The sequence below is a fragment of the Chroicocephalus ridibundus genome, chromosome 6 (assembly GCF_963924245.1).
Source record: "Chroicocephalus ridibundus chromosome 6, bChrRid1.1, whole genome shotgun sequence".
Lineage (NCBI taxonomy): Eukaryota > Metazoa > Chordata > Aves > Charadriiformes > Laridae > Chroicocephalus > Chroicocephalus ridibundus.
The window spans coordinates 20270940-20294401 of NC_086289.1; the positions used below are offsets into that span (position 1 = coordinate 20270940).

The window sequence follows — 23462 nt, forward strand, 5'->3', positions numbered from 1 at the left end:
TCCACGTATATTCTACCATGTATTTATCCTCTCACAGCTGGCCCAAGGCTATCAGCAAGTAAATTCAGTTCTGCTGCCCAAAGGAGAGGGAGCTGGGCCCAAGACTCTCATGCCACTGGAATGGGAATATAGAAGGACAAGAACAGATGGCACAGACCGTGAAAGGTGCCCTGAAGAAAATCTAGTGTTCTGCTTTTGTCACTACCACAGAATTAGGAAGAAAACATAAAGGCAAGCAGAAAACAGAACTAACTGCTGCTACAGAGCCCAGCAGGCAGGAGAGCTGTAGCCCTTAAAACATTGCTCCTTTCGACAGTTGCTCACTAGGTCTATAAGCAATCCTGCTGCTATATCCCAGCTGTGTGGCACCCTTCTCTTTTTTTTCCTTTGCAGGAACCTTGAGCAAACACCATTTGCTCAACAATGCCTGTTTTTCGAGCCCTGGGCTGATCTGCAATTGCATGTCCTTCCCCGAGCCTTTCAAGGGACAGACACCTGACGCGCAGGCAGCTCAAGGGGGGAAAATGAACTTCTGAAACGGTCCCTGCGAGCGGCTGCTGTGTGGCGGTGGTCTGTGGCACTTCTGCCACAAGCATCGATCCTCTGCGGCCTGGCCAGCCCGAGGTGACCCATAGGCCTGTGGGCAAGTGGCCCAAGCCGGGCCCGTGCCCGGTAACACCGGGATAACGAGGCGGCCTGACGGCACAGGCCTGCAGCTGCCAGCGCCCTCACGGACGCCGGCCACGGCAGCTCATCCCCAGCCGGCGGGCGGCCGCTGCTGGTGGGTTCCCCGCTCCCCGCCCTCTACCCGCTCCCCGCCGCCTGACGGGCGACGCATGCGCAACCGTGACGGTCACCGACGCTGAGGAAGTGACGCAGCCGTGCTCGGCGTGGGTGGGTGGTGCGCCGGTGTTGTGCGTCGGTGAGGTGTTTCGGCTGCCGGGTGGCGAGGTGAGTCCCGCGGTGGGCCTCGGAAGCCGCCAGTGGCCCTGCCCGTCCCCTGCCCGGGCAGAGGCGTTGCCCCCCGCAGCCCCTCGCGTTTCCGTCTCGGCCGGGCCTTCGGGCCAGCGGTCCTGTCCCGGCCTTGCTCTCGGAGAGCGGCGGCGAAGCACGGGAAGGTGGGGAACGGTGTAGGCGGGGGGCGGGCGGGCGGGCGGTGTCCGGGGTCCCTCGCAGGGAGGTGGTCGGTGCGCGGCCTTGTCATGTTGCCTGATGCAGGGTCGGACCCGGTGCGTGCTCGGAGCTGATGGAAGGAAACGCTGAGCCGTGACTGGGATCCACGGCTGCCATGGTGGGAGAGGTTGCTAAGGAAGCCCACCCGCCTTGATAGTGTCTTCTTGCAAGTTAGTGACAGCTCTTTCTCACCGAAGTTGATAAAAATATACATCCTTTCAGAAAACTGTCTCACACTGAAGGCTCCAAACAATACCAGTCTTTGTAAGTCACTCCAGCGTCAGTTTCCTAACAACTAAGATGCTTTATGTTCTGCTTCAAAGCTGAATTGTCAAACTACAGCCAGCTGTTCTCATCAGTGCTTTCACTAGCAAGTCTTATCCTGTTTCAAAAACTTGTACTTTTTGGTTTGGGATATGCTAAGTTGCACGTGTTTTTGTTGTGTTATAGTCTTCTGGAGCCCACATTTGCACACAAGAGCTCACTCTCCTTGCCAGAGTGATTTTGAGAGGTGAAATTTGAAAGGAGAGTAATTTTTACAGGTTATTTTATTGGTCTTGATATCAGCGTCTTCCAGGAGTATTCCATATAGTTGCCTTTCAGAAGTTTTGGCCACTTTTTCCTTTCCATTATGGGAATTAGCACGGAGAAGACTTTTGGGGGAGGACTGATGGAGGAGTAGACTACTAGGTGTTTTAAAACAAGAATTTCTCATAAAGAAACATGCCTACTTTTATTTAGACACAGCCTCCATGAGGAACTTTGTGTGTGTGTGAATGTTCTTATGGTGATGTGGCTCTTTTTTGTTGCCTTTGAGCAGAAGATGCCAACAGACAACAGCCATCTGCCAGACAGTATCCAAGAACAAGACCCTGTTGCTACTTCAAGCAATAATGGCCAGCATAATGTTGAGGAACTGGGAACTGAGCAAGAAAATAGCACTTGTGACAGTGACCTGGATAATAGTATTGGAGTTCCCAACTCTGCCAGCCAGTCATCGACTTCCGCGGCTGTTCCTTTGGAGATGCCCAGAAGAGGACAACCCCTTTTACAGATCAACAGGCAGCAGATTCAGTCCATCTCATATAGTGCACAGGCTGCTGAGCTCAAAGGTCTAGGAGTTGATGTCTATGACCAGGATGTATTGGAGCAAGGAGTTCTTCAGCAAGTAGATAATGCAATTAATGAAGCTAATAAAGCCACAAAAATAGCTGATGCAGAGAAAGAATATCAGTCAGTGCTGGATGACATAAGGTAAATTGTGTCCTTTCTTACTGTTCCTTTCTGTTACTGACTATCTAATGAGGCTTGGTGTCTCATGTTTTTAAAAGCTGGAAGACAAAAAGATATTTTGAAAGCACTAGAGCACATGTACTCTTCTGAGTAACCCACCATTTTTTAAAAGGTGAAAATATTTTTCACATTAGAGCAATGCTTCATTGCTCTTATTTGACTAATTCAGTCACGCATCAAGGCTGTAGAGGACAGCACATCTCCTTTTTCTGCTTTGTCTCCTACATTACAAACATGCATGTCTGTTTTCTGGGCAGTGGAGAACTGCATTGTACTCTATTATTCAAAGTTATAGTCAGAAAAAGTGCCAGTTCTTCGATTCTCTATGCTTCATGGGGTTATCTGCCTCCTGTTATGTGTCTTCTGTAACTTGTATGACTCCATATCATGAGTGGACTACAACCAAAACAACCTTATCACAAGTTTTTGTATGAAGTACTTAATGACACCTTAAAAGAATCAAATGCTTAATTAACATGATATAGCGATAGTAGAAGACTTTGAGGGATAGGAACCACAGACCTTTTGAGTTTTGATCTTGGATCTCCCTTTCTGTTTTTGGTCTCATTGTAGAGTTACTGTGTGAACTACTGCAGGTAAATAATACTACCCGTGCATCTTTCACTGTATTGCATTAATGTTGGATTTTAGTGCTCAAGAGTTCTGTAGGCCTCCATTACCTATGTGAACTCTCGCATAGCTCTCTTGTTATGCATATCCTTAATTTTATGCACTTCATTAATTTTCCAGTTTGGGTGTGGAGATGTGAAACTAAGTTAGTTTGCAAAACTGGAATCTAATTTAAGATGTTATGTAGCAGAAGGATGTAATAAGTAATGTGATCATTGAGAGGAAGAATGAAGCAGTGTAACCATTGCAATTAGATTATGTGGTTATTGAAAGTGTGGTGCATGGCACTGTCAATTAGTTGATATTTTCCTCTTATTCTTTAAGGAGCATCCTATGATTTTTTTCTTACTGCTCTATTTTCACCTTCCACTTAAAGTTGTAAAATGAGATTTACATGGAGGGCGTACAAATGGTTTCTGTGGGTCTGTAGAACCTCTTCAGTATAAGATGTAATGTGCAAGTCTGAAGATATTTTGGAGGAAATTAGAGAGATAGCTGGCTTGTTGAGCGGAGGGACTAACAAAAGTAAAGATGTGTAAGTAGAGCGTGGTAGCGTAGGTTAAAGTCCTGTAACACGATGAATGCATGACAAGAGGTAAAGTCAGGCAAGAAGTGGTTTTTGAGTAGTTGGCACAGAGTTCATGGTAGAAGCTGAATGATTCTGTAATATACACACAAATTTAATCAGAGGAAGGAGAATAAAAAATGTTTGAAGTTTAAATCCCACAGTCCTGTTAAATAAAGCTTTGTGGAGGAGGACAGTAGTGGTAGGTGTCAAGAGACCCGAGGGCCAAGGAAGCAAGAGCCAAAAGGTGGGAGATGTGCGAAAGGATGGTGTACTTTGAAGCAACAGAACTGAAGACTGAGAAGGGGGACAGGGTGGTTCAAAAGTGTTGCTAGAGAATGGAGGAGATGACAGTGATAGCTGTGGAGCTGGTAGAATACATCTCCTAGAAGAACAGTGGTAGAATCCAGATTAGAGCTCGAGAGAAACTTGGCCCAACAATTTCCTCCCTGACAATTGCAGAGACTTACATAGTGCTTTTCTTTGCCTGTGAGGTGAATAGTGAATAACGGCCACTTCACAGGTGTTGTAAAAAGTTTTCTTTGACATTTTCATAATGCTAATTCGGGTATCTTTATGACATATTCTGCTATTTGAATCAAGAAAGCTAGTTTTGTTGCTTCTGACAGTGGAGCAGTGGCTTCTTCCTTGCAAATGACTTCGGCAGCAGAAACAGATGGTATTAGCTTATAGTATCTGGTTCAACCTGAATTCCGTATTGTATATGGAAACGTGAAAAATGCTAGCACATGAGAAAGGGAAGTTCAATGTTGGTGTGCGTTTTAATTCTTTGAGCTCGTCTGTCTTCCTGAAACTTTATTTGTATCTTGTAGTCTGTTCTTTGTGTAAAAGAGACATTGTAAAGGTAAAAGAAAAAGGCTTCCTTATATAATGGCATCGAAGTATTAACTTGGGATTTCCCATTTAGATTTTTGTTTTGCATTTTGTTTACCTTGAATAATAAAAACAACCACTATCATTTGCTTATTGTCATCATCAGACTTGTAACTTTTGACTAGTAAATATTGCAGTGGTTTGTTCAGTTTCCTTGCCTTTGGAATTTTAGTATTAGCAAAATTTTGTTTAAAAATATTTTATGAACTACAACTTTTTAAAGTGTTTAGTATTTCCAGTGTTGTTTAAATATGAGGTGCTTATTTATAAACTTACCTTTAGACCTTTTTTAATCTTACTTTAAATCTTCTGGAATTTCTAAATTGTCTGAATCGAGAATGTGCTGTTTTTGTTACCGGAGTTAACTAGTACATTGCAATCTTCTTGTTTTTTTCAGATCATGTACAACATCTCTGAAACAAATAAACAAAATCATTGAACAACTTTCACCTCAGGCTGCCGAAAACAAAGATATAAACAGAAAACTAGATTCTGTAAAACGGCAAAAATATAACAAGGTGATGAGATTACGTTAATTTCCTGCTGACAATACTTAGCTTGTGCTTTGGTTTAAGTTTTGGATTATGTGATATAATTCTTGCTTAATTACATACTTCAGAGTCAATCTATAGTTGCTGTTCCTTCTCCTTTAAATGGTTTAATTTTCTGCCAAAGAATGTAAATAACCGATTTAAATATGTGAAAGTGAGAACTGAATTGGTTTTTTTTTGTTTTGTTTTATTCTAAATTCCAGGAGCTGCTCAAAAGACTGATTTGCATTAATCTAATTAAATCCCTCCCAGTAGTATTTGGAGAATTAGCAAAGCATTGTTAGGGCATATTCAATAGTTGACCTAAACCTCAGCTCTCTTGGTCTTCGTCCTTACCTTCCTTTCCTTAATCCTCTTTCATTGTCTGTGTCTTTCTTGTACCAGTACACATCATTCCTTTCTGTGAGCCATTTTAGCTCGTTGATTTGGCAGAAACTTCTCCTGCTTTTTTCTGCCAGAGTAGTAAGTTAAAGGAGTTAGTCGAGTTAAAGGAGCTTATCATTTTCCTTAATGATAAACCTGACTGAAAAACTTAATGTCCTTTGCCCTCATATGCTTCTTCCCAGTCTCAGGCCATTTGCACCGACTCATTCAGTTGTTTGGTTTTTAAGCTTGATCATTTCAGCAGCTTGGATAACACTGTGCTCATAATTCGGCCAATTAAGAGAGTGAGGGGGGACAGTGGCATGGGACTAGGAGTAAGCCAGGTGGAAGTAGTGGGAAGAAATGCATTAAACCAGACTTACCACTAAAGGGTGATCATGTAATTGGACACTGTATTTTGCTTGTTTTCATATTACTTTAAGTTATTTACGCAAGCATTACTTGCAGGGGAAGTTCAAACCTTGCTGCAAATTCATCGTTAGCCGTCTCTGGCAGTCCTTGAAGTGTGAGGATAAATCCCTGTATGAAAACTATAATCTCCGAAAGTGGTCCTAATAACCTCAAGAGTGTTTTGGAGGCTGTTTGGAGGCAGGCAGTGTATTTAAAGCTGGTCTTGAGCTACTTTTTTGCATGGAGAAGTGCCTTTTAGTACTCTTCCTTTTGTAGTATTTTAAAAACATGGTTAAAGACAACAGAATTCTTCTGTTATTGAGACAAATGGGAAAATAATGACTGGTACAAGACAGCTATTTCCTTAAAGCTGTCATACAGGGAGTGGTTTATGATATAAAGTACTGTTGTAGCAGGGATAATAGTGCTTACACGGGAGATAATATATTGTACCATACATCAATATACTTAGCCTTTATGGTTTCAAAAGTGCTACATGAAGACATGTGCGGCTAGTGAACTGTTATACACTAAAAAGAAATTGCTCATTTTGCCATGAACTTGATTTTTACTGAAGTATGTGTCTCTCTTGTTAAGGAAATATTTTCAAAGCATGGAGTTACAAATGTGGAAAGTTACATTGCCTGTGTCTTTGTTTTACTGGTTGAAATTTCTTGTTATGTAAATGAAAGTTAGTAACACAAAGGAATCACAATATCACCAGTAAGTATACAATTGAGGATATTACAATTAGGTAAAAGGTGTAACAGAAGAGCTAGCTATGAATTATTTTCATAGCAGTAATGAACTATACTTATTATAGCATATGTAATGTTGATCTTTTTCACTTATTCACTTTGTATTTTTTGCTGTTGAATTAGCTGTGACCACTCCAGCATTAACTGTGTACAAATATTTATTAGGATGATTCCTAATAGATTCCAAATTCCAAATTCCAAAAGATTCCAAAACTTCTGGGATGATAAATAAATCTTGTATCTGTTTTCAGTGGGTTATTAACCATTAACCCAGTCTTGCAAATCATGAGGAAATTTTTTGGTGTTCTCTGTGCACGTCACTAATCTGCTTGATGGGCTTCTTTCACTAGAATCAACACATTTATAAAATGACCTTAAAAGATGTACAGAAAACTGCATAATGTGCATGTGAAATTTGTGCATATAAACAATCTGATCTTATTGTATGCATATCGTAAGATGATTGTGCACACAAAGTCGTGTGTGTCCTGTGGGTTGGAGCCCTACAGATATTGTGGTGACACGTTTTGTTTTTTTTGCACTTTTTTTTTATTTCGAATGCAATACTGTGAACATTTGAATGTGAGCTTCTGGTGGAAAATAAAGCAAATATAGTCATTTAAGTCCTGTTTAAAAGGATAGCAAGTTTATGAACCGGTTTAAAAATTCAATTATGTATCTACTTGTCATTCAAGGAGCAACAGCTAAAGAAGATCAAAGCAAAACAAAAGCGTCTCCAAGCAATTCTTGGTGGAACAGAGATTCTTGATAAAGTAAATGAGATTGAATTTGAGGAGGATGAAGGTATGGGAGAAGGTTGAAAGTTCTGTTCTACTTTTATGTAACGCCTTTTTTTGTTTGAAGCTAGTTTACAAGATCTTTGCCAATAAGGAAATAAATTTCAGTGGTTTGCTTTCAAAGAGCGAGTTAAGAACACTTTTTCTCTGCACCTGCAGACTTGCAGATCCTGGCATATTCATGTGGGAAGTTTTAGAAAATGGATGTTAATCCATGTTCAGCTCAGTAGGGATGGCTGAGGCACATTAGAGTATTGGGCTTAATAAATTGGAAATCCTAACATTTTTTCACAGCTAATTTGATAAAAATGACTAACATCATGATTGAATTACATTTTATATGCTGGATGCTATCAATCAGCATTAACAAAATTGGTTTTTCTTACTGTTGGGAAGTATCAGTAGAAATGGAAGGAGGAAGTGCTTCTCTCTTTCAGGCTGCACTGTGATTTTAAAAATAAAGTTTCTTCCAAAGCAGGATATTTGTTCTCTCAGTGTTTCATTAGGTGTTCTTTCTCACTGCTGTCTGCAAACTGAGCTTGGATTTTGTAACTCCAGCTTGGCCGTCTTTGCCGCAGTCACTAATCTGCAGTATTCTGCAGGGCAAGTTTGAAACCCATTGACTTCTGCACATCATCTTTGGGTTATATTGTTATTTGCAGAAGTATAAACTCTGTGCCTCTGTGCTATTTGTCCATTACAGATGTGGCTAGAGTGGGTTCCAGATCTCACAGAGCTCAGGCGTCTTTCCTGGTTCAACAAATCTCAGAGGAGTCAAAACCTCAGTAAACTTTGAAAAGTAGAAAAGCGTCTTTAATCCTTTTTCGTTGAATGGGTTCATGCAGTAAAACTCAGGCACCCAGTGTGATGAAATGTAACTAGGAAGCGAATGGACCCCAAGAGAGAAGAAATGGAGTTCAGCGGTTCCAGTAGTTTGAGAAACGGAGAGGGTGGAGAGGGAGGAATATCATGCCTGATGCATCATCATTACTTGTTAAACATGTTTTGGTGATAAATACAGTGCTTTAAATGGGACCATATACAGTAGTGTGTCATGCTGGCAATTCTGGTACAGCTATTTTGAAATTTTGCGCCCTAATAATAGATTTCAGTTTGGAATTCCCCTTCAGCTTCCTGAATTCAAGAGCTTTTCCACCTCTTTGGTTTCAAACACGAATTATAGTTTGTGTTAATATGTTTAGTAACTGTGTACACAGTCGAACTGAAGTGCTCTTCTATGGAAACATGCTGTGCAGCCAATCTGACTTTTAAAGTCATAATCCTAATTTTAGTATTGTAGAGTGGGAAGATGGGGTTTGTTTTCTTTTTTCTTTTTTTTTTTTGAGGCACGTGGGAAGGCAGTCTTTTATGTGTTTTGTAAGATTTGTGTCTGTCCTGTATGAAATGTCAAATTTCAAGCTTATGAATAGGACTGAAAAAATTTTAAGATAGTTTTTGCTGCTGTGTGTTCTTTCAGAAGTATTCATGTTTTTGTAGTATGTATAATGTCTCCTATATAAAGTTTGAGAAGTAGTTTGAAGTAAAAGTTACAGTTGGACTTTTTCAGCCTTCTGTTTGTTGGGTTTTGCCGTTTTTGAACTTCAAATATTATGTGAGACGGTAATTTGGGCTTTTAAGTTATATATATAAAAATTGAACTGAATGCATATAAAGCTGGGGGAGGGGGAAGGAGGTAAAAAACCACCCTTGTTCCTGTGTTTGAGTTATTCAGAAGGTATTAAAGATGCTGAATGTTCTGATTTTTGTTGTAGAACCTGGTCCATCATGTCTTGGGAGTATGCTTATGCCTGTTCAGGAAACAGAGTGGGATGAGCTTATTCGTACTGGCCAGATGACTCCATTTGGAACTAAAATACCTCAGAAGCCAGAGAGGAAGACACGACGATTAATGCTAAATGAAGCATCTGATTTTGAGAAGTACTTAGCAGACCAAGATAAGCTGTTATCTGAAAGAAAGAAGTTATTGCTTCACAAAGGAGCAAAAAAGAAAGTGCAAGCCAAAAATGTTAAGAGCAAAGCTCCTGCGTCTACTACAAAGGAAAAAAAGGGTAAAGCCCTGTCAAAAACAGATAAGCGGTTAAAAAAACACCTGAGAAGACTTCAGAAGCATGCCCTCCAGATACAGTCAAAGGCAGAGATTCCAAGAGAAAAGAAATATCTTGAGGCCAAGAAGTCCAAGCGTGAACAGGAAGATGACAGTGGAGAGTCTGAGTATGTACCTGATGAGGAGCTCTTTGATCCAGAAGCAGTAGAAGAGGAGGAAGAGCAGGCATCTCCTCATGCTGAGAATGATTCTGATTATGAACTCAGGAATTTGTCAAGAAAAAAAAAATACTTGGTGAAGAGAGATTTTAAAGAAGCTGAAGATGATGCTGACTTCTTTCCAAGCTCTGACGAAGAAGAGCAGACACTGGGGAAGCGCAAAGTGAAGAGATGGCGAGATGATGGAGACGAAGACTATTATAAGCAGAGACTAAGGTTAGTCCTAGACATTTTTATAAGTAACACGAACAGATTATGTTGAACACACAAAGGGCAATGTCTGTAATACATGGCTAGGAACTGAAGTATGGAAAACGAAACAGTCAGAATAATCATAACCTTCCAAAAGAAATCGGACATACCGCTGAATTACAAGGACTTTACTGATAGATTTTTCTGATTGTTATAGGTCCTTCAGTAATAAGCTACTTCTGTATCAGTGTATGTGTTTTTGTTTTCAGAATTCTGAATGTGCCCAAAATGGAGCATATAAAAAAAAAAAAAAAAAAAAAACCACATATTACTTGGCAGCTTTATGCTTAAGTACCGCCTTTGTTTCTAGATCATATTACCTACCTTTCAAAAAGAGGGGGGAAAAAAAAAAAGCCTCCGTTTGATGGGCAAAATTACAGTGCAGACAGACAATGCCCTCCCTCTTCAGAAGGATGGCACTTTTCCACTGTGAGAGAAATCTTTGGTTTGGGATTGGGTGAGATGCTTAGGTTTTGGCTTTAAATTATTAACTGCTAGTCAAAAAGAAATCATTTGAAGAAATTATAGTTACATACTATTTCTGTAGAATCTGTTAGTTTGTTGAAACCCGATGCAATTACATATAGTTTATATGGCTAACAGGTTTATTTGAAAATCAGTATTAAAAGGATCTTTTGAATTTAACCTTGCAAAAACTTTTATGCCAGAAAGGACAATATCTATATTATTTGATTATCAGCATATGGTATCTCTTGTATAACTTACATTAGAAGACAGAAGTAATGAAGACTGAACATTTATACGGCTCTTAGTCGAGTCTAAAAAGAGCTGCTCTGTTTGACAGTGATGTTTTCCTCTCTTTGGTCTTGATGAGAGTGAGGGTAAAAACATCCTTATTTAAAGAAATAGTGACAGTGGTGGTACTAGTGGTGTTTTCTGTTGCTATGATGACCTAAGGTTGTAAACTGAGGAAGGTTTCCAAGGAGAGTCCAGTATGTTGAGTGGAGAAATACACCTAAGAACACAAGTTATTTTTGAAAATGGCAGGTGAAACATCTTGTGCTAATCTGTGATTTATGAAATTTATATAACCTGTGTGTTGATGATCTCTCTGTAGCTACAGTGTGCTCTTGAGACGTTTTCTCTACTGATAGCATAGCTGTTGAGCTCCTAACAATAAGACTGAGCAATATTTCCACTTTCACAACTGTCTGGAAAACATTTTGAAGGGGCAACAAAGTGACATGTAGTTTGTTAAGCTGTTAAAATGCGAACTAGACATGCCAGTCAAAAGATAAAGATCACTAAAATGGTTGTTTTGTTTTAATTGTTCTTTAACCACTGGCATGTTGTCCCTTTTCTAGTATAAGGGTCGAGCTTCATATAATGAACTTCACTTTGTTGATAGCATGCGTATTTTCAATTAACTACCTTCAGTAAATGTCTTTCAAGTAGTTTTATAGTCCTCTAGAAAAATCGCGGGTTCCAACTTGAAAACAGCTGCTCTAGAGTGGCAGGAGGAATATGTATTAGAGCTATCAGTGAAGGGTGATTGATGTGGTGCTAAGGCCCAGCAAAGGAACTCAGTTAAGGCTTGGGAACTCGAATTTTACACTTCTATGGAAATATAAAATCTTACGGATTTAAATGAAGCTGTATCAGAGAAGGGGTCAAGAAGCAGAGGTATAAACACCATCTCTTCCTGTGGTGAGAGGTTGGGTTGCTGTGGAGGAAGAGGTATCTTCTGATAGCATAGGTACTGACAGTTGTAGAATTACAGGTAAAAAAAACCTCAGGTAGGATGAGCCCAACTTCACTTTCATGTCCCAGGTTACAAAGGCAGATCAGGAGCTGATATTGAGGCAATAGGTTTGCTATCCCAGGGTGCTACTTTTCAAAGTTAAAGCATAGTTTATTGCTCTTGAATAGAACATTTCAGCAAGAGGCTAATCTGAGCAATGTCCAAAGGGTCAAAAAGAAATATGTTTTTTATTGGATGCATTAACAAAAATTAATTGTACTTAATTGGTAAAATATTTACTATGTTATTGAATAAAACTGTACTCTTCGCATTTAAATTAGACCAATATTAAATCATTTTTAATTCAGTGTTTTCATCAAGAGTAATTTATTTTGATTGAAAGTTTTAATATGACTCACAGCTTAAATTCATTCAAACACGTTTTTTAATAACGTTAAGATTGTGACAATTTATCCTTAGCAAAGTCATATCATAGACTACATTTCTTTTGGTTACTAAAGTTACAATAAAAGCCTAAATGAATTTTAGAAATATCAATAACTGTAATTGCTACCAAAACACTACATCTCTTAAAAATTTCATAGCTACAGTTATTGTGGCTGTTAAGCTGCAGCTGTCCACATTGACGTTTTTATGCTGACACCCCCAGGTAATCTTCATTATGGGAAGTGCCATGAGAAAATAAAATGTAGTGAATTAAGAAACATATTAAGAATGCTATAGAAATGCTGTCATTTGCTTACATTTATGTCTTGTTTCATGTCAGTTTTACTTTTGAATGCAAATAAATGGGTGAGATTATGGTATATTTTACCCCTGAGAGAGGCAGGGGAAAATCCTTTAGGATTACTTTAGTCTTCTGAACATCTAGTCTTGTGCTTGGTGCTGAATACAGTCCTACGCTCTTAAAGATGGAAAATGAGTTTCCTTTACATAAAAACTTTTCAGAGATGGGACTTGAAGAGATTGGTCTGTGTCAAGGGGATAAGATGATGATGTTCTTAAAGCATGATAATTAGCTAACTGCAGGACTGCGAAGCATCTCTAGGACAAGAGACTGTTTTCAGCACAGGAGCTGGTGTTATCTGCAGTGAACAGGGCAGGCGGGAGAGCACCCAGCTCTTTCCTTTCCGCCTGAAGGCAACTCCTGAAGGCAAGATGTGATCAGTGGAACGTGAAAAGAGAATTCAGCTCACGCTTTCACTAATTTCAGTTCTTTTCCCTTGCGTGGGTCTTGCCTTTCTCTAGTTACTGTTACTGGAGCCATGTTGCTGTGCAGACACGCAGAGCAAAAATCTGTTCCAGAAAGGGTAACGTCTAAGGTGAACCATAGCTTTCAAGAGTAATGTAGCAAGGAACATCAGGGTTATGGAGACTAAAGTAAATAAGTAGGATGCTGTCAGGCAGCTAAAAGATAAGTTTCAGATTCAGTGAAAAGTAGCATATCATCATTCCCAACTGTCCTTCATGCTATTACCAGCTGAACCTAGAGGACTAAGTAATCAGTCCCTAGGATGGTGCTGGGGGTCTTGGAGACTTGATCTGCATAAACAGGTATGTTATGGATGTATATTTTTGTCATACTCAACAGTGACCATCTTGGTCTAGAAGTATTCAGAATTGGTGCTGGTGGAATCTTAACCTGGTGCCTCCTGCCTGGTGGAATGGTGGTCAGGTCATGGCAGAGCCAGTTTCTTTGAATGGAATGAATGAATTCACTATGGAACGAGTGAGGGAACACCTGTTTTCACCTTTTTTTACCTAGGACCACAAAATAAAAGTAACCTTGTATGCCGATTAAATGCATAGGAAATAAACCTTTTCTGTGTTTTCAACAAGAAAACTGATGTATGGTTTTCTTGTATTATTCTCAAGACTTTGCAAATGTGAAAACTGCGATTTGTCAGGATTGTTATTTTGTTTTGCATATTAATCCAAGTTTTCCTTTGCATGTATTAAAATCCAATGCGTAAGTATAACCAAGTAATTTTTGCTGCTTATAATATATGTAGTTAATGTCTTACATTATTGACATCACTAATACTGTATCTGCATAAAGTAATATCTTGGAATCAAAACAAAAAATTATCAGTCTTATGGTCACTATTCCCATAGCAGTTGTCAGTATGCATTTGCCTGCTGCTTCAAGGAAGGAATTACATGTCATGTTACGGGAGATAAGTGCCATATCTGTGTCTTCTTCTGTATTCTGTATAGTTCATGGAGTATAGTTGTTTGAATTCTTCAGTTACTGTCCAGTGCTCAGAGACAAGGCTAGGAAAGCGGCTTCTTTCCGTGTCTTCCACGTGACATCCAAGCAGCTGAGTAGCTGGAAGTTGTGGCTATCAGTGCACAAAGCAGTTGACAGAAAGAATCAAATCAAAAAATAAAATTTGCTTAAAAATAAGTTGTTTTTTCTCAGATCAGTTTTCGTGTGCTAGCTGTCTTTGAAGTATCTCAGTCACTGAATCTCTTGATGTTTCGGAGTTATAAATTAAAACAGGATTAAATATTACCTTCCCTAAAAGATACTTTCTTAGAGCATCCTAACTGCTCTTTAAAATGACAAAGCCGAGACACAAATGAAGATATATTTTGGCTCACTCACTGAGTACACCTTTCATTCGAAGCTCAAGTGTGTAATTGTCTACATCAGTCTTAATTTACTTATGGAGACTTGTGGTACTAACTGCATGTATTTCATCTGTTAGGATGTACCAATTAAATCCACCCATATAGACCATAAAAAGTTAGATCAGAAAAGTAATGCTGAATGCTTCAATTTAGCAAATTAGAATAATCTGTAAGGGATTCTTAGCTGTCTAAAATAGAAAACATATTGTGCTTCACAAATGCAAACTATATTAAACACTCAGCTTGGTTCCTGACTGTATTTTTTTAAAAAAATCAAATTGTTCTCATTACTGTTTGGGATGGAGAATTTCTTTCTAGGGTATTGCAATAAATGGGAAATGGGTTTAGGATCTCAATGCATTCTTATATTAAGAAAGATTTAATTGTATGATATATGGCTTTCATACTGCGCTTTCAGAATGAAACTGTATTTCTGTCAGTGACAGTGGACAACATAAAATAGATTTCTCAAAGGTCATGCTTTTATTTTCAAGAGACTTGGTGGTATAGTAAAACCTGTATATTCTGGTTGTTTAGACATACTAATGGTGTTTAACTGAGGTGCGTATGGTCAATACGTTATTCTGTAGTTAAGTGAAATATGAGCTATGTTTCTCCCTCCAAAGTTTGACTTCTGGGGAAAGGTACAAGAGCAGACTGACCAACTGACTGATGTGGTCTAGCAAATGGTGTTTGCCCTCCCATTGCTTCAGCCATTTACATATTTACACTATTTTAAAGAAAACAATGGCGCTTTAGTGTAGAATATCTTAATGCAATGTCTCACATTAACTTCACAGCCTTTCAAAAACTGAATAGCATCTTCAGACTTTGAAAGTTTTTGGTGGTAAAAACAAATTGCTGCTTTTTCTTTAAATGCATAATTGAGGGGGAAAAAACCTCCAGACCTTTGGAAGAGATGTAGTGCCAGAGCCTTCAGTACTACAGCTTGTGTAATTATACACTTCAGTAAAGTAACAGATACAGTGTGTATAAAATAAATTTTTCTTAGGAAAATCAAGTATGGGATTTATTAGTTCAAATTCTAGACATATGTATTTTCTAGGTAGCTAATAATTTTAAGAGAAAACCCAACATTAATCACACTTCTTGCAGAAAATGTAGTAATTATATTAAGGTGAAGCGCCTAAATTCCTGGATAGCAGCAAGCTAAGCTCAGAACGTTTCTTCTTGGTTGTTTCTGGATCACTTTTTCTAATGTACACTAGAGGGCAATGTCTTTCTTCCCAGGGGAGACTGAAACTCCAGTGTTGGCTAGTGGTGATTCGTATTGGAATATAGAATCAGAAGCAAACTCTTGTACAAATTATTGCCCTGCTTGAGTTTAATGTGGATTATTTGTCTAGCTGTCACTTCAGAAGCGGTGCAGTCTACAATTGTTTTGATTTTAGTGTCGTAAGTAGAAGTTTTCTTCCTTGTTTTGAGTTTTGTCATGACCCACTCAGATAAAACAATCAAGTTCTGATGTGCCTTGGTTCCAGTAACGATGCAGTCTGAAGCAATGACTGTCAGCATTTGTGAATTTGAATCCTGCGTCTTTATCTGTAACTCAGAAGAATAATTGACCATCTGCGTCTGATAGCACAACATGGTGGTACTGAACAAAAATAAATGCTTTTTTATGCTGGGCCTCTAGAATGTGTCATATCTGCCTGCTGGACTCCAGATCATGAATGTTATTTTCCTAAATCAAAAATTTAACAGACTAGTCTAAGATAGATATTTCCATTCCTGTGTTAGGATAACTATATAAAAGTATCTGTGGGGAAAACTTTGACACTGTATATATTTTTAGTAAGTTCTTTTTTTACTACTTAACTGGATACATGATTTCATATAATGAAATAAGAACAATCCAATAATAAACATTAGCAACTCATCAGTTTTTAATCAGAAAACTGAAGATTATCTTTGTCCATCCTATGGGTTTTTTCCCCTGCAAATGCTGCTTTTTCTCTCCATTGTGATTTTTGCTTATGAAGACTTCCTGTGTTAAGGGATTAAAATATATTCCAGTGAAGCTGGCACTCTAAACCTGTCCAGCATTGTGTTGTCTTAGTTTTTCAGTGCAATTATTTTTGGCAGTTAATGGAATTTGTGTATATTTGGAGATGGTGGTATTTATTTTCACTTAATAAAACAATACCACAGTTCCAAGATTGTGACTGGTTCCATAAAGTCAGGATGTGTTTTCCCAAAAGATGCTGGTGAAAAGCTGATCCAGAAACCTGCCATAATTAGCTTTCTTTCATGAGAAAGGGTGTATGATTGTGATGTTTGTATATGAAGTGTTGAACTCCTTCCACAGTTCTCTTGTTCCTAACCCAGGTTTTGTTAAACAAGTTTCCGAGAGATGCAGAAACCTTTAAGTGGAAATTTCAACAAGTTTTGCTGAAGTAAGTGGTCAGGAAGACAAGAGAAACTCTATTTATGCTGCAACTGGAGAAAACACAACTTGAGCTTAAATCTTGTTATGAGATTGCAGATCCCGTGGAAGATGATTTTGAATGACCTAACAGCAAGAAGAGTCTCTCTTAGTGTTTTCACCTTATTTCATACCGGAGAATGAGAATAGTGTCCTTACAAAGACAGGCATCATTGGTTTAGTTGCCCCAGGACTGCTTATGTAGTTAAAAAATACAAGGAGAACAGTAGACCTTTGTTGCCTGATTGGCTGGTTTTTTCCTTCACTTATGTGTTCAAGATAGAAAACTTGAATCAAATTTGATTTAAAATGGTTTTAGCTAAGAGGATTTTTCTCTAGTGGAGAAGGCACTCCTAATATCAGGCTGGAAGGAGTTACGATAAATGACATTGTGCCAGTCATGCCTGCTCGTAACATGACAGAGCTAGATAGCAGCATGGCTGAAGTCTTAGAAAGCTGGAGCAATGCTTGAGATGACGTTTTATGGTGCCTTCTGGTTTGTTTGCCAGGTTGGAAGTGCAAAATGTCAGAGATGGTAGCTGTCTTACAGGCAGTTCTTTGAGAGAAGTTTTAACAGTGACTTCTGTCTCCCTTCTTTTGGCTAGTTAGGTCAGGATATAAATCAAGGTAGTGAAACTGATTAAGTTTCTGTAGCTGATGGTAATGTCAGCTTTAGGCCAGAAATTAACATTTTTATGATATTGCTTCTTTTTCCTGACACGGATAAAATTGGGCTGGTAGGTTTGAAAACATAAGGCACTCAGCCCATAAGCTTAAAGCACACTGTATTGTCCGTAGCAAGGCTGGAAATAAAATACAGTTTGCACGTCAACCTCTAGATGCAGTTTATCTTCAAATGCTTGAAAGCAATGCAGAGCTTTACAGAAAAATCCTGATTAATAACTTTTAAAATTAAAAAAAAAAAAAGAGGAAAATGTGAATTTCCTCATATTTTTAAATAGTTCAGAAATCCTTTTTCCCAGAATATGGAGTGTGTTTTGGGGAAGAGGGTTGGGGGTTTTGTTTTGATCTTTAGAACTCTGTTGATCCGTTTTCCTGTTCTTTTTTTCGCTGCTACAGAGGTAACCTAAGCTAACAAGAAGCTGTTTGTGTAATGGGTAAATGGTAAAATGTTACCAGGAGGGAAGCGGACTATTCACTCACCTGTGATGTTTGTCATGCAGAAACTAGAGGTGTACTGGAAAGCTGTTGCATCCTATGAAGTCCTTCTCCATGCAGTTATTGCAGGACTGTTCTGGAGCGCATTCTCCAGGGTTTCTTCAATGCAGTAGATTTCATTGCTAAGTGGCTTAACTTACTTTTTTTTGGCCTGAATTTTCCATTTGCATCTTTTCATACCATCACTACTATTTCTAGTTCTTTGGGACCTGAACGATTTTAGCTTTCCTGTTCTATATTTCAGATACTTCTAGACTATCAGGTCTCCTTCAGCCTTTTTCTGAGACGAAATATGGCTGCTTTTCCACTGCATCTAGAAGAGTAACATAAGAATGTTTTTCATCTGTTCTGTAGCTTGCCAGTTGCTGTAGGGATCTTGTTGGTTTATACACCACATTCAGTGTGCCTGCAGTGAACGGCACTTTCATGGGAGAATTCCAGCAAAACCCAAATTGTCAGCAAAGTGCTGTGAATTGGTTAGTACATACCCAGGTAGCAGTAGCGTACACTTTACTATTACAGGTGGATGCTTCTGGGTCACTAAAACACAAGTTCATAGTTTCCTTGGATGTTGAAGATTTCTTTCGTACCTTTTCAAAAGCAGGGGAGAATGATGGGATGGGAAGGCAATTCTCTAACCTGCCTAGAGTCCAAATAAGATTAGACTGCAGACCACAAATCACTCTGTAATTTTATAACCTCAAAAAACTCATTGCCTTAATAATGACTGCTTAATAGATTTAGAGCATATCACCCCAAAGATTGTGACGTCTCCAGCTGAGTCCTCTCTATGAGATTAAACTGCTGCGCATTTCTCTATGTGAAGGAATTTATTTAAATATTTGGTTAAATTAATAAAATAGCTTTGGAATACCTAAGCTTTATTCATATTTTTGTGGGGTTTGTTGTGGAGGTTTAGGAATTTAAGGTAGCCAGATTTTTTTGATGGTGTCAACTGTTGGTTCCATTGAATTAGTATTTATGTCTGTAGAAAATTGTAACTAACTATACTAATTAGCTCTACTATTGTTATACTATTAGCTATACTAATACCAAAGGATTACTATTTAAATCATGACATCAGAGAATGCATTTTTGTTGGGTTTTTACCTGATGGAAAAATTCAGTGTAGTTTTCATATAGTATCTTTTCTATGCAATAATTGCATATCGACTCCTTGTATCACTCTAGGAGGTGGCAAAAAGAATGTTTGAAGGACAAAGAACATCAAACAGCTGAAGAACTTTCTGAAGAAAGTGACACTGAATTTGAAGAGGGTTTCAAAGTACCAGGATTTCTCTTCAAAAAGCTATTTAAGTATGTAGTGTGTACTTTATTTTAATATTGTGCTGCTGTATGGTGTTAATAATATTGGTAGTAGCAGTTATGGTGAAATGTTTTCTCTTATTGATAAGTGCTTTCTTTTAATTCAAGTGTAGAGTGGTAAAATAACTTTGGAGAACAAGGTGTTGGCAAGTTGTGATAAATGAAAACAAGAAATGTAGGTGTTTGTGATTGGGTGGAATGAGTGAAATTTTCTGCCAGCAAAAAATATGTAGAACTTTTTCTTTAAATAACTACTCAAAGTAACTACTTATAATTCATATTATAAAATAGTCTTGAACATTTTTCCCAGTAAAATTTTAAAATATGAAGAGTGCGTTCGTAATTCCTTTAGTAGGTGGAAAACACTCTACAACTCATTCTTTCATCGTTTAATGCTGGATTTGGACATGACTGCTTTCTGTTTCAGTTTTTTAAGACCATGGTGCTCAGCGATACTTTCAAGTTCATCACAAAAAGCTATTTACAAAAGGCAGCTCAAACAATCTAGCAGCTGACAAGTTAACTTCGTCCATAATCTCTCCCTTAACTTTCATGCATAATAGGCTTGAATTCGTTTTTGTTGGCAACATTTTGCACAGCAGGAAAAACATCTTTTTCAAAAGCTAACTCTCTAGAATCTTATAATTAGTGTAGTAGAAAGCCCTGGTTTATAACGAGTGTGCATGGTATCCCTTCCAACAGGACCACTTAGTCTTAACCTCAAAGAAATTATTACTGTTGTCCTGCAGTTACTTCAGGAGGAAAGCACTAGCTCTGAAATGGATTGAATTAATGACTTGCTTGCCAGGACCATACACAGCCAATATGTGGTCTCCAGTTGTTTATGCAAAGGTACTGCAGAAGTAATCATCCTGAGAACGGATGTGTGGTCTGAGCAACCCGAAGGGAATTGAAATAAGGCAGACAACTAAAAATTAATCTTGGAGATATCAGCCTTGCTAATGAAGGGTATCCCTGCAAGCATGAGTCAGTTGGCAAAACTTCCTAAGTGGTTAGAAAGATCAATTGAGTTGAATGATTCGTCTGACTTGTAACTTAAATGCTGAAGTCTCCGATGTAGGTAGGCCCATAGTCAATAGGCATTAAACTTTCAGTTCTGAGCAAGTTCAGTACAAAACGTGGAGGTATATTGACCCAAGGAGGTGTGTATAGCTGTATACTGGAAGTGTTCCTCCTGTATTAGCTGAATTGAATTCTGAAAACGTTAGCTCGCACCAGAAATAGTAGACCCTTCTTTGGTAAGCCTGTTAAAGTGGACTGTCTGTTTCTTCCCTGTATACTTGTCTGCTTTGAGGAACATTCAGCAAGAATACAATTGGTGCTGCTGTGGAACAAAACCAAACATAGTGAGCAAGACTGACTTACAAACGTTGCCTTATACTGTCTGCACTTAGCCTGAGAGAATGCTGTCTGTATAAACAGGAAACCAGGTTTCTTCATTAATTGCTTTCAGCGTGTGATTTCCCTGATACCTCTGAAACGCAATTTTATCTCGGCAGCAATGCAGCTAAACGCTGCTAGCTACTGTGGTGAATTTTGAGGGGTGCATCACAGCATGATTGCTCATGTGAAGTACAGTCCAAACACAACTAGTTTGTAAGACAAAGCGACATTTTTATTTTACTTCTATGGTAATTTGGGGGTAAAAACCAAAATATTAAAATTGGTGCAATGAAAGCATAAGATTAAAGAGATTTGATTATCTCTCCTTACAACTGTAAAAATTATGGGGGGGAGGATTTACTTTAATTTTTGCATAGTTGCAATTATTGCATGTTTATATGATTATACAAAGAAAGCACCTGCATCTTTTCCATTTTTAGATAACCTTAGAGCAAAATTCGTCACAAACTTAATTCTCTACTGTGAAACTTTCTCAGGAGAAGGAGGAAAGGGAGAAAGATGCTTATAAATGAGGCTAGCTTTTAAGCCCTGGATGTAATCCTAAGAAATAATACAAAATAATATCAGGAAGTTCTTGAATGGTTGTCTTCTGAAGAGACATGCTGGACATTAGTCTGGGGGAGCAGCTTCTGAGTGGAATTAAGGTTCTCTGCAATTCTTTAACATTTCCCTCGGAAAGTGTTTTGTCTTTATGAAATGTCGTAATGGTAGCATCGTAACCCAATTATAGCTAATCCCGCAAGCCATTTCATAGTTGTTTTTAGATTGCTGCATTTTTAAGGTGAATTAATTTCCAATAAAAGGGGTTTTTTAAGGGCTTCTTGGTGTAATGCATTTGAGACACCAGCAGATAGTATGATGTCTGAACCATTAGATGTGTTCTTTGATCATCGTTTTCTAACTACTCAAGCCATTTGTTTGTCTCCGTTTAGCATTCTTTAAATCCATGCAGAGGTCCTCATGAATTGATTTTTAATAGTACTTAGTAGACACTAGTGTCATTAGCTGTCAGTAGTCCTAAATATTACTTGTTCAAAGAATGAAACAGGATTTTGAAATGCACACAAGACAATGCCCTAAAACAATCACTATTTAAAAAAAAAAAAAAAGGGGGGGTGTTTGCTCTTTGCTATGCTCTGCACTCCAGGAATGCATGCCATCAAGAAAATGTTACCAGTAACCTTGTTCTTCTTAAGTTACAAGACACAGAAGTGCTGAAACATGTTTTGGTTTTTTTTTTTATTGTATCTCAAATATACTGTTTCTTCATTTCTCTCTGTCCTGTTTTCAATTTAACGCATACATGTGATGTGTTATTCCTGCTTGTCTTGCTATTTCATATCCTTATAAAAAAGCATGTCCTAAAGTGATTCTCAGTGCAGCATCTTAGCTCCACCTTTTTAGCTTCCCACTGTAAGTCTTGCTTTCTAGTCTACTTCTTTCAACTGGAATGTATTTTACATTGTTGCTTCTACAAGTTCCAGTGAATGACTGCCCTGATACTCTCACATAATAGTGCTCTGCTGCATCCCATTCACTGAAATAGTTTCTATTGTTTTGCCTTCCAAAACATTTTGCCTTTCTGGCTTTTTTTTTTCCTTTCATTGGAAGAGACTAAATGTTATTAAATGAATTTCTGTGAAAAGAAGGCATGCTTTGGCAGATGTGATCAGTTTTCACAGTGGAGTATAAAGTCTGTACCCCTTACAAGTCAAGCTTTTCCTTCAGTTCAAGGTATATGTTCCGAATAATATAATTTACTATATCCTTACATGTCATCTTTTCTGAAAAGATAATGCTTTGTTAGAGTAGCTTTCCAAGTTGCTTTTAACACTTAAAATATACATGAAATAAAATACCCTCTAATTACCATGACTATCAGTTTAATTAGAAATGTTTTAGTGTTGCATAAAGAATGAAAGTCACATGTAATGTCTGAGTGCATCAAAAATGTATGACCTAGTAAATACAACACTCATGTAAAACACACATCCAGCATATTACTGTAACTAGTATAAGAACCTTGCCAAATGATTAATTCATGAGTACTTTCTGTTATGATCTGTATTATCAAACGTTTGCCATCTTCTTTTTCCTTGTTTTAGGTACCAGCAGACAGGTGTTAGGTGGCTCTGGGAATTGCACTGCCAGCAGGCAGGAGGAATTCTGGGAGATGAGATGGGATTGGGCAAGACCATCCAGATAATTGCCTTCTTGGCAGGTCTGAGCTACAGCAAGATCAGGACTCGTGGTTCAAATTACAGGCAAGTGCTTCTCTGCAGACTGTCAGTCTGTGGAGCTCAATTAATATTTCATCAGATGTATTGCTGGTGGAGGAGGGTCCTGTGAATTATTAATGACATTTCAATTACAATATTCCTTTAATTCTTTTAGTGGGGGACATCAAAGGAAAAATTTTACGAGACAATGGAGCTGTAGGGCAGGAAAAATTAAACATGTAACACTTTTAATGAATTCCAGGCATTGATGCTTCATTTTGCAGATGAGCTGCACTAGATATTTTGGGTCAATACAGTGTCTAAGGTTAGCTTCCACAAATGGATTGTTTACAAACTCAATTACATTAATATCAATAGTTTACACAATATGGAATTTTAAATTAGATGTAATACCTTTAGTTCCATTTATTAAATTTTACATTAAAATATTTGTTCTGGCAAGCCACCAGGTAAAAGCTTTACAGGAAGTAGCAAGCTGATTTGCAATGAAAGTTAGAGTTTCTGATAGGCAGGGAATTA

General features: G+C 38.2%; 1 protein-coding gene across 6 annotated transcripts in view; it reads left to right on the forward strand.

The window, feature by feature from the left end:
- Window positions 1–870: 870 nt before the first annotated feature.
- The window catches only part of ERCC6 (ERCC excision repair 6, chromatin remodeling factor), a 49296-nt gene continuing 26704 nt past the window's right edge, over window positions 871–23462 (forward strand). For 2 of the 6 annotated variants that reach the window (XM_063338509.1, XM_063338512.1), the window contains exons 1-8: window positions 875–951; window positions 1219–1437; window positions 1994–2427; window positions 4953–5073; window positions 7334–7442; window positions 9208–9934; window positions 19144–19269; window positions 22809–22967. In XM_063338509.1, the coding sequence (XP_063194579.1) occupies window positions 1997–2427; window positions 4953–5073; window positions 7334–7442; window positions 9208–9934; window positions 19144–19269; window positions 22809–22967 (1673 nt within the window). In that variant the 5' untranslated portion in view covers window positions 875–951; window positions 1219–1437; window positions 1994–1996. The other 4 variants (XM_063338510.1, XM_063338513.1, XM_063338511.1 and 1 more) reach the window with 4 other exon arrangements.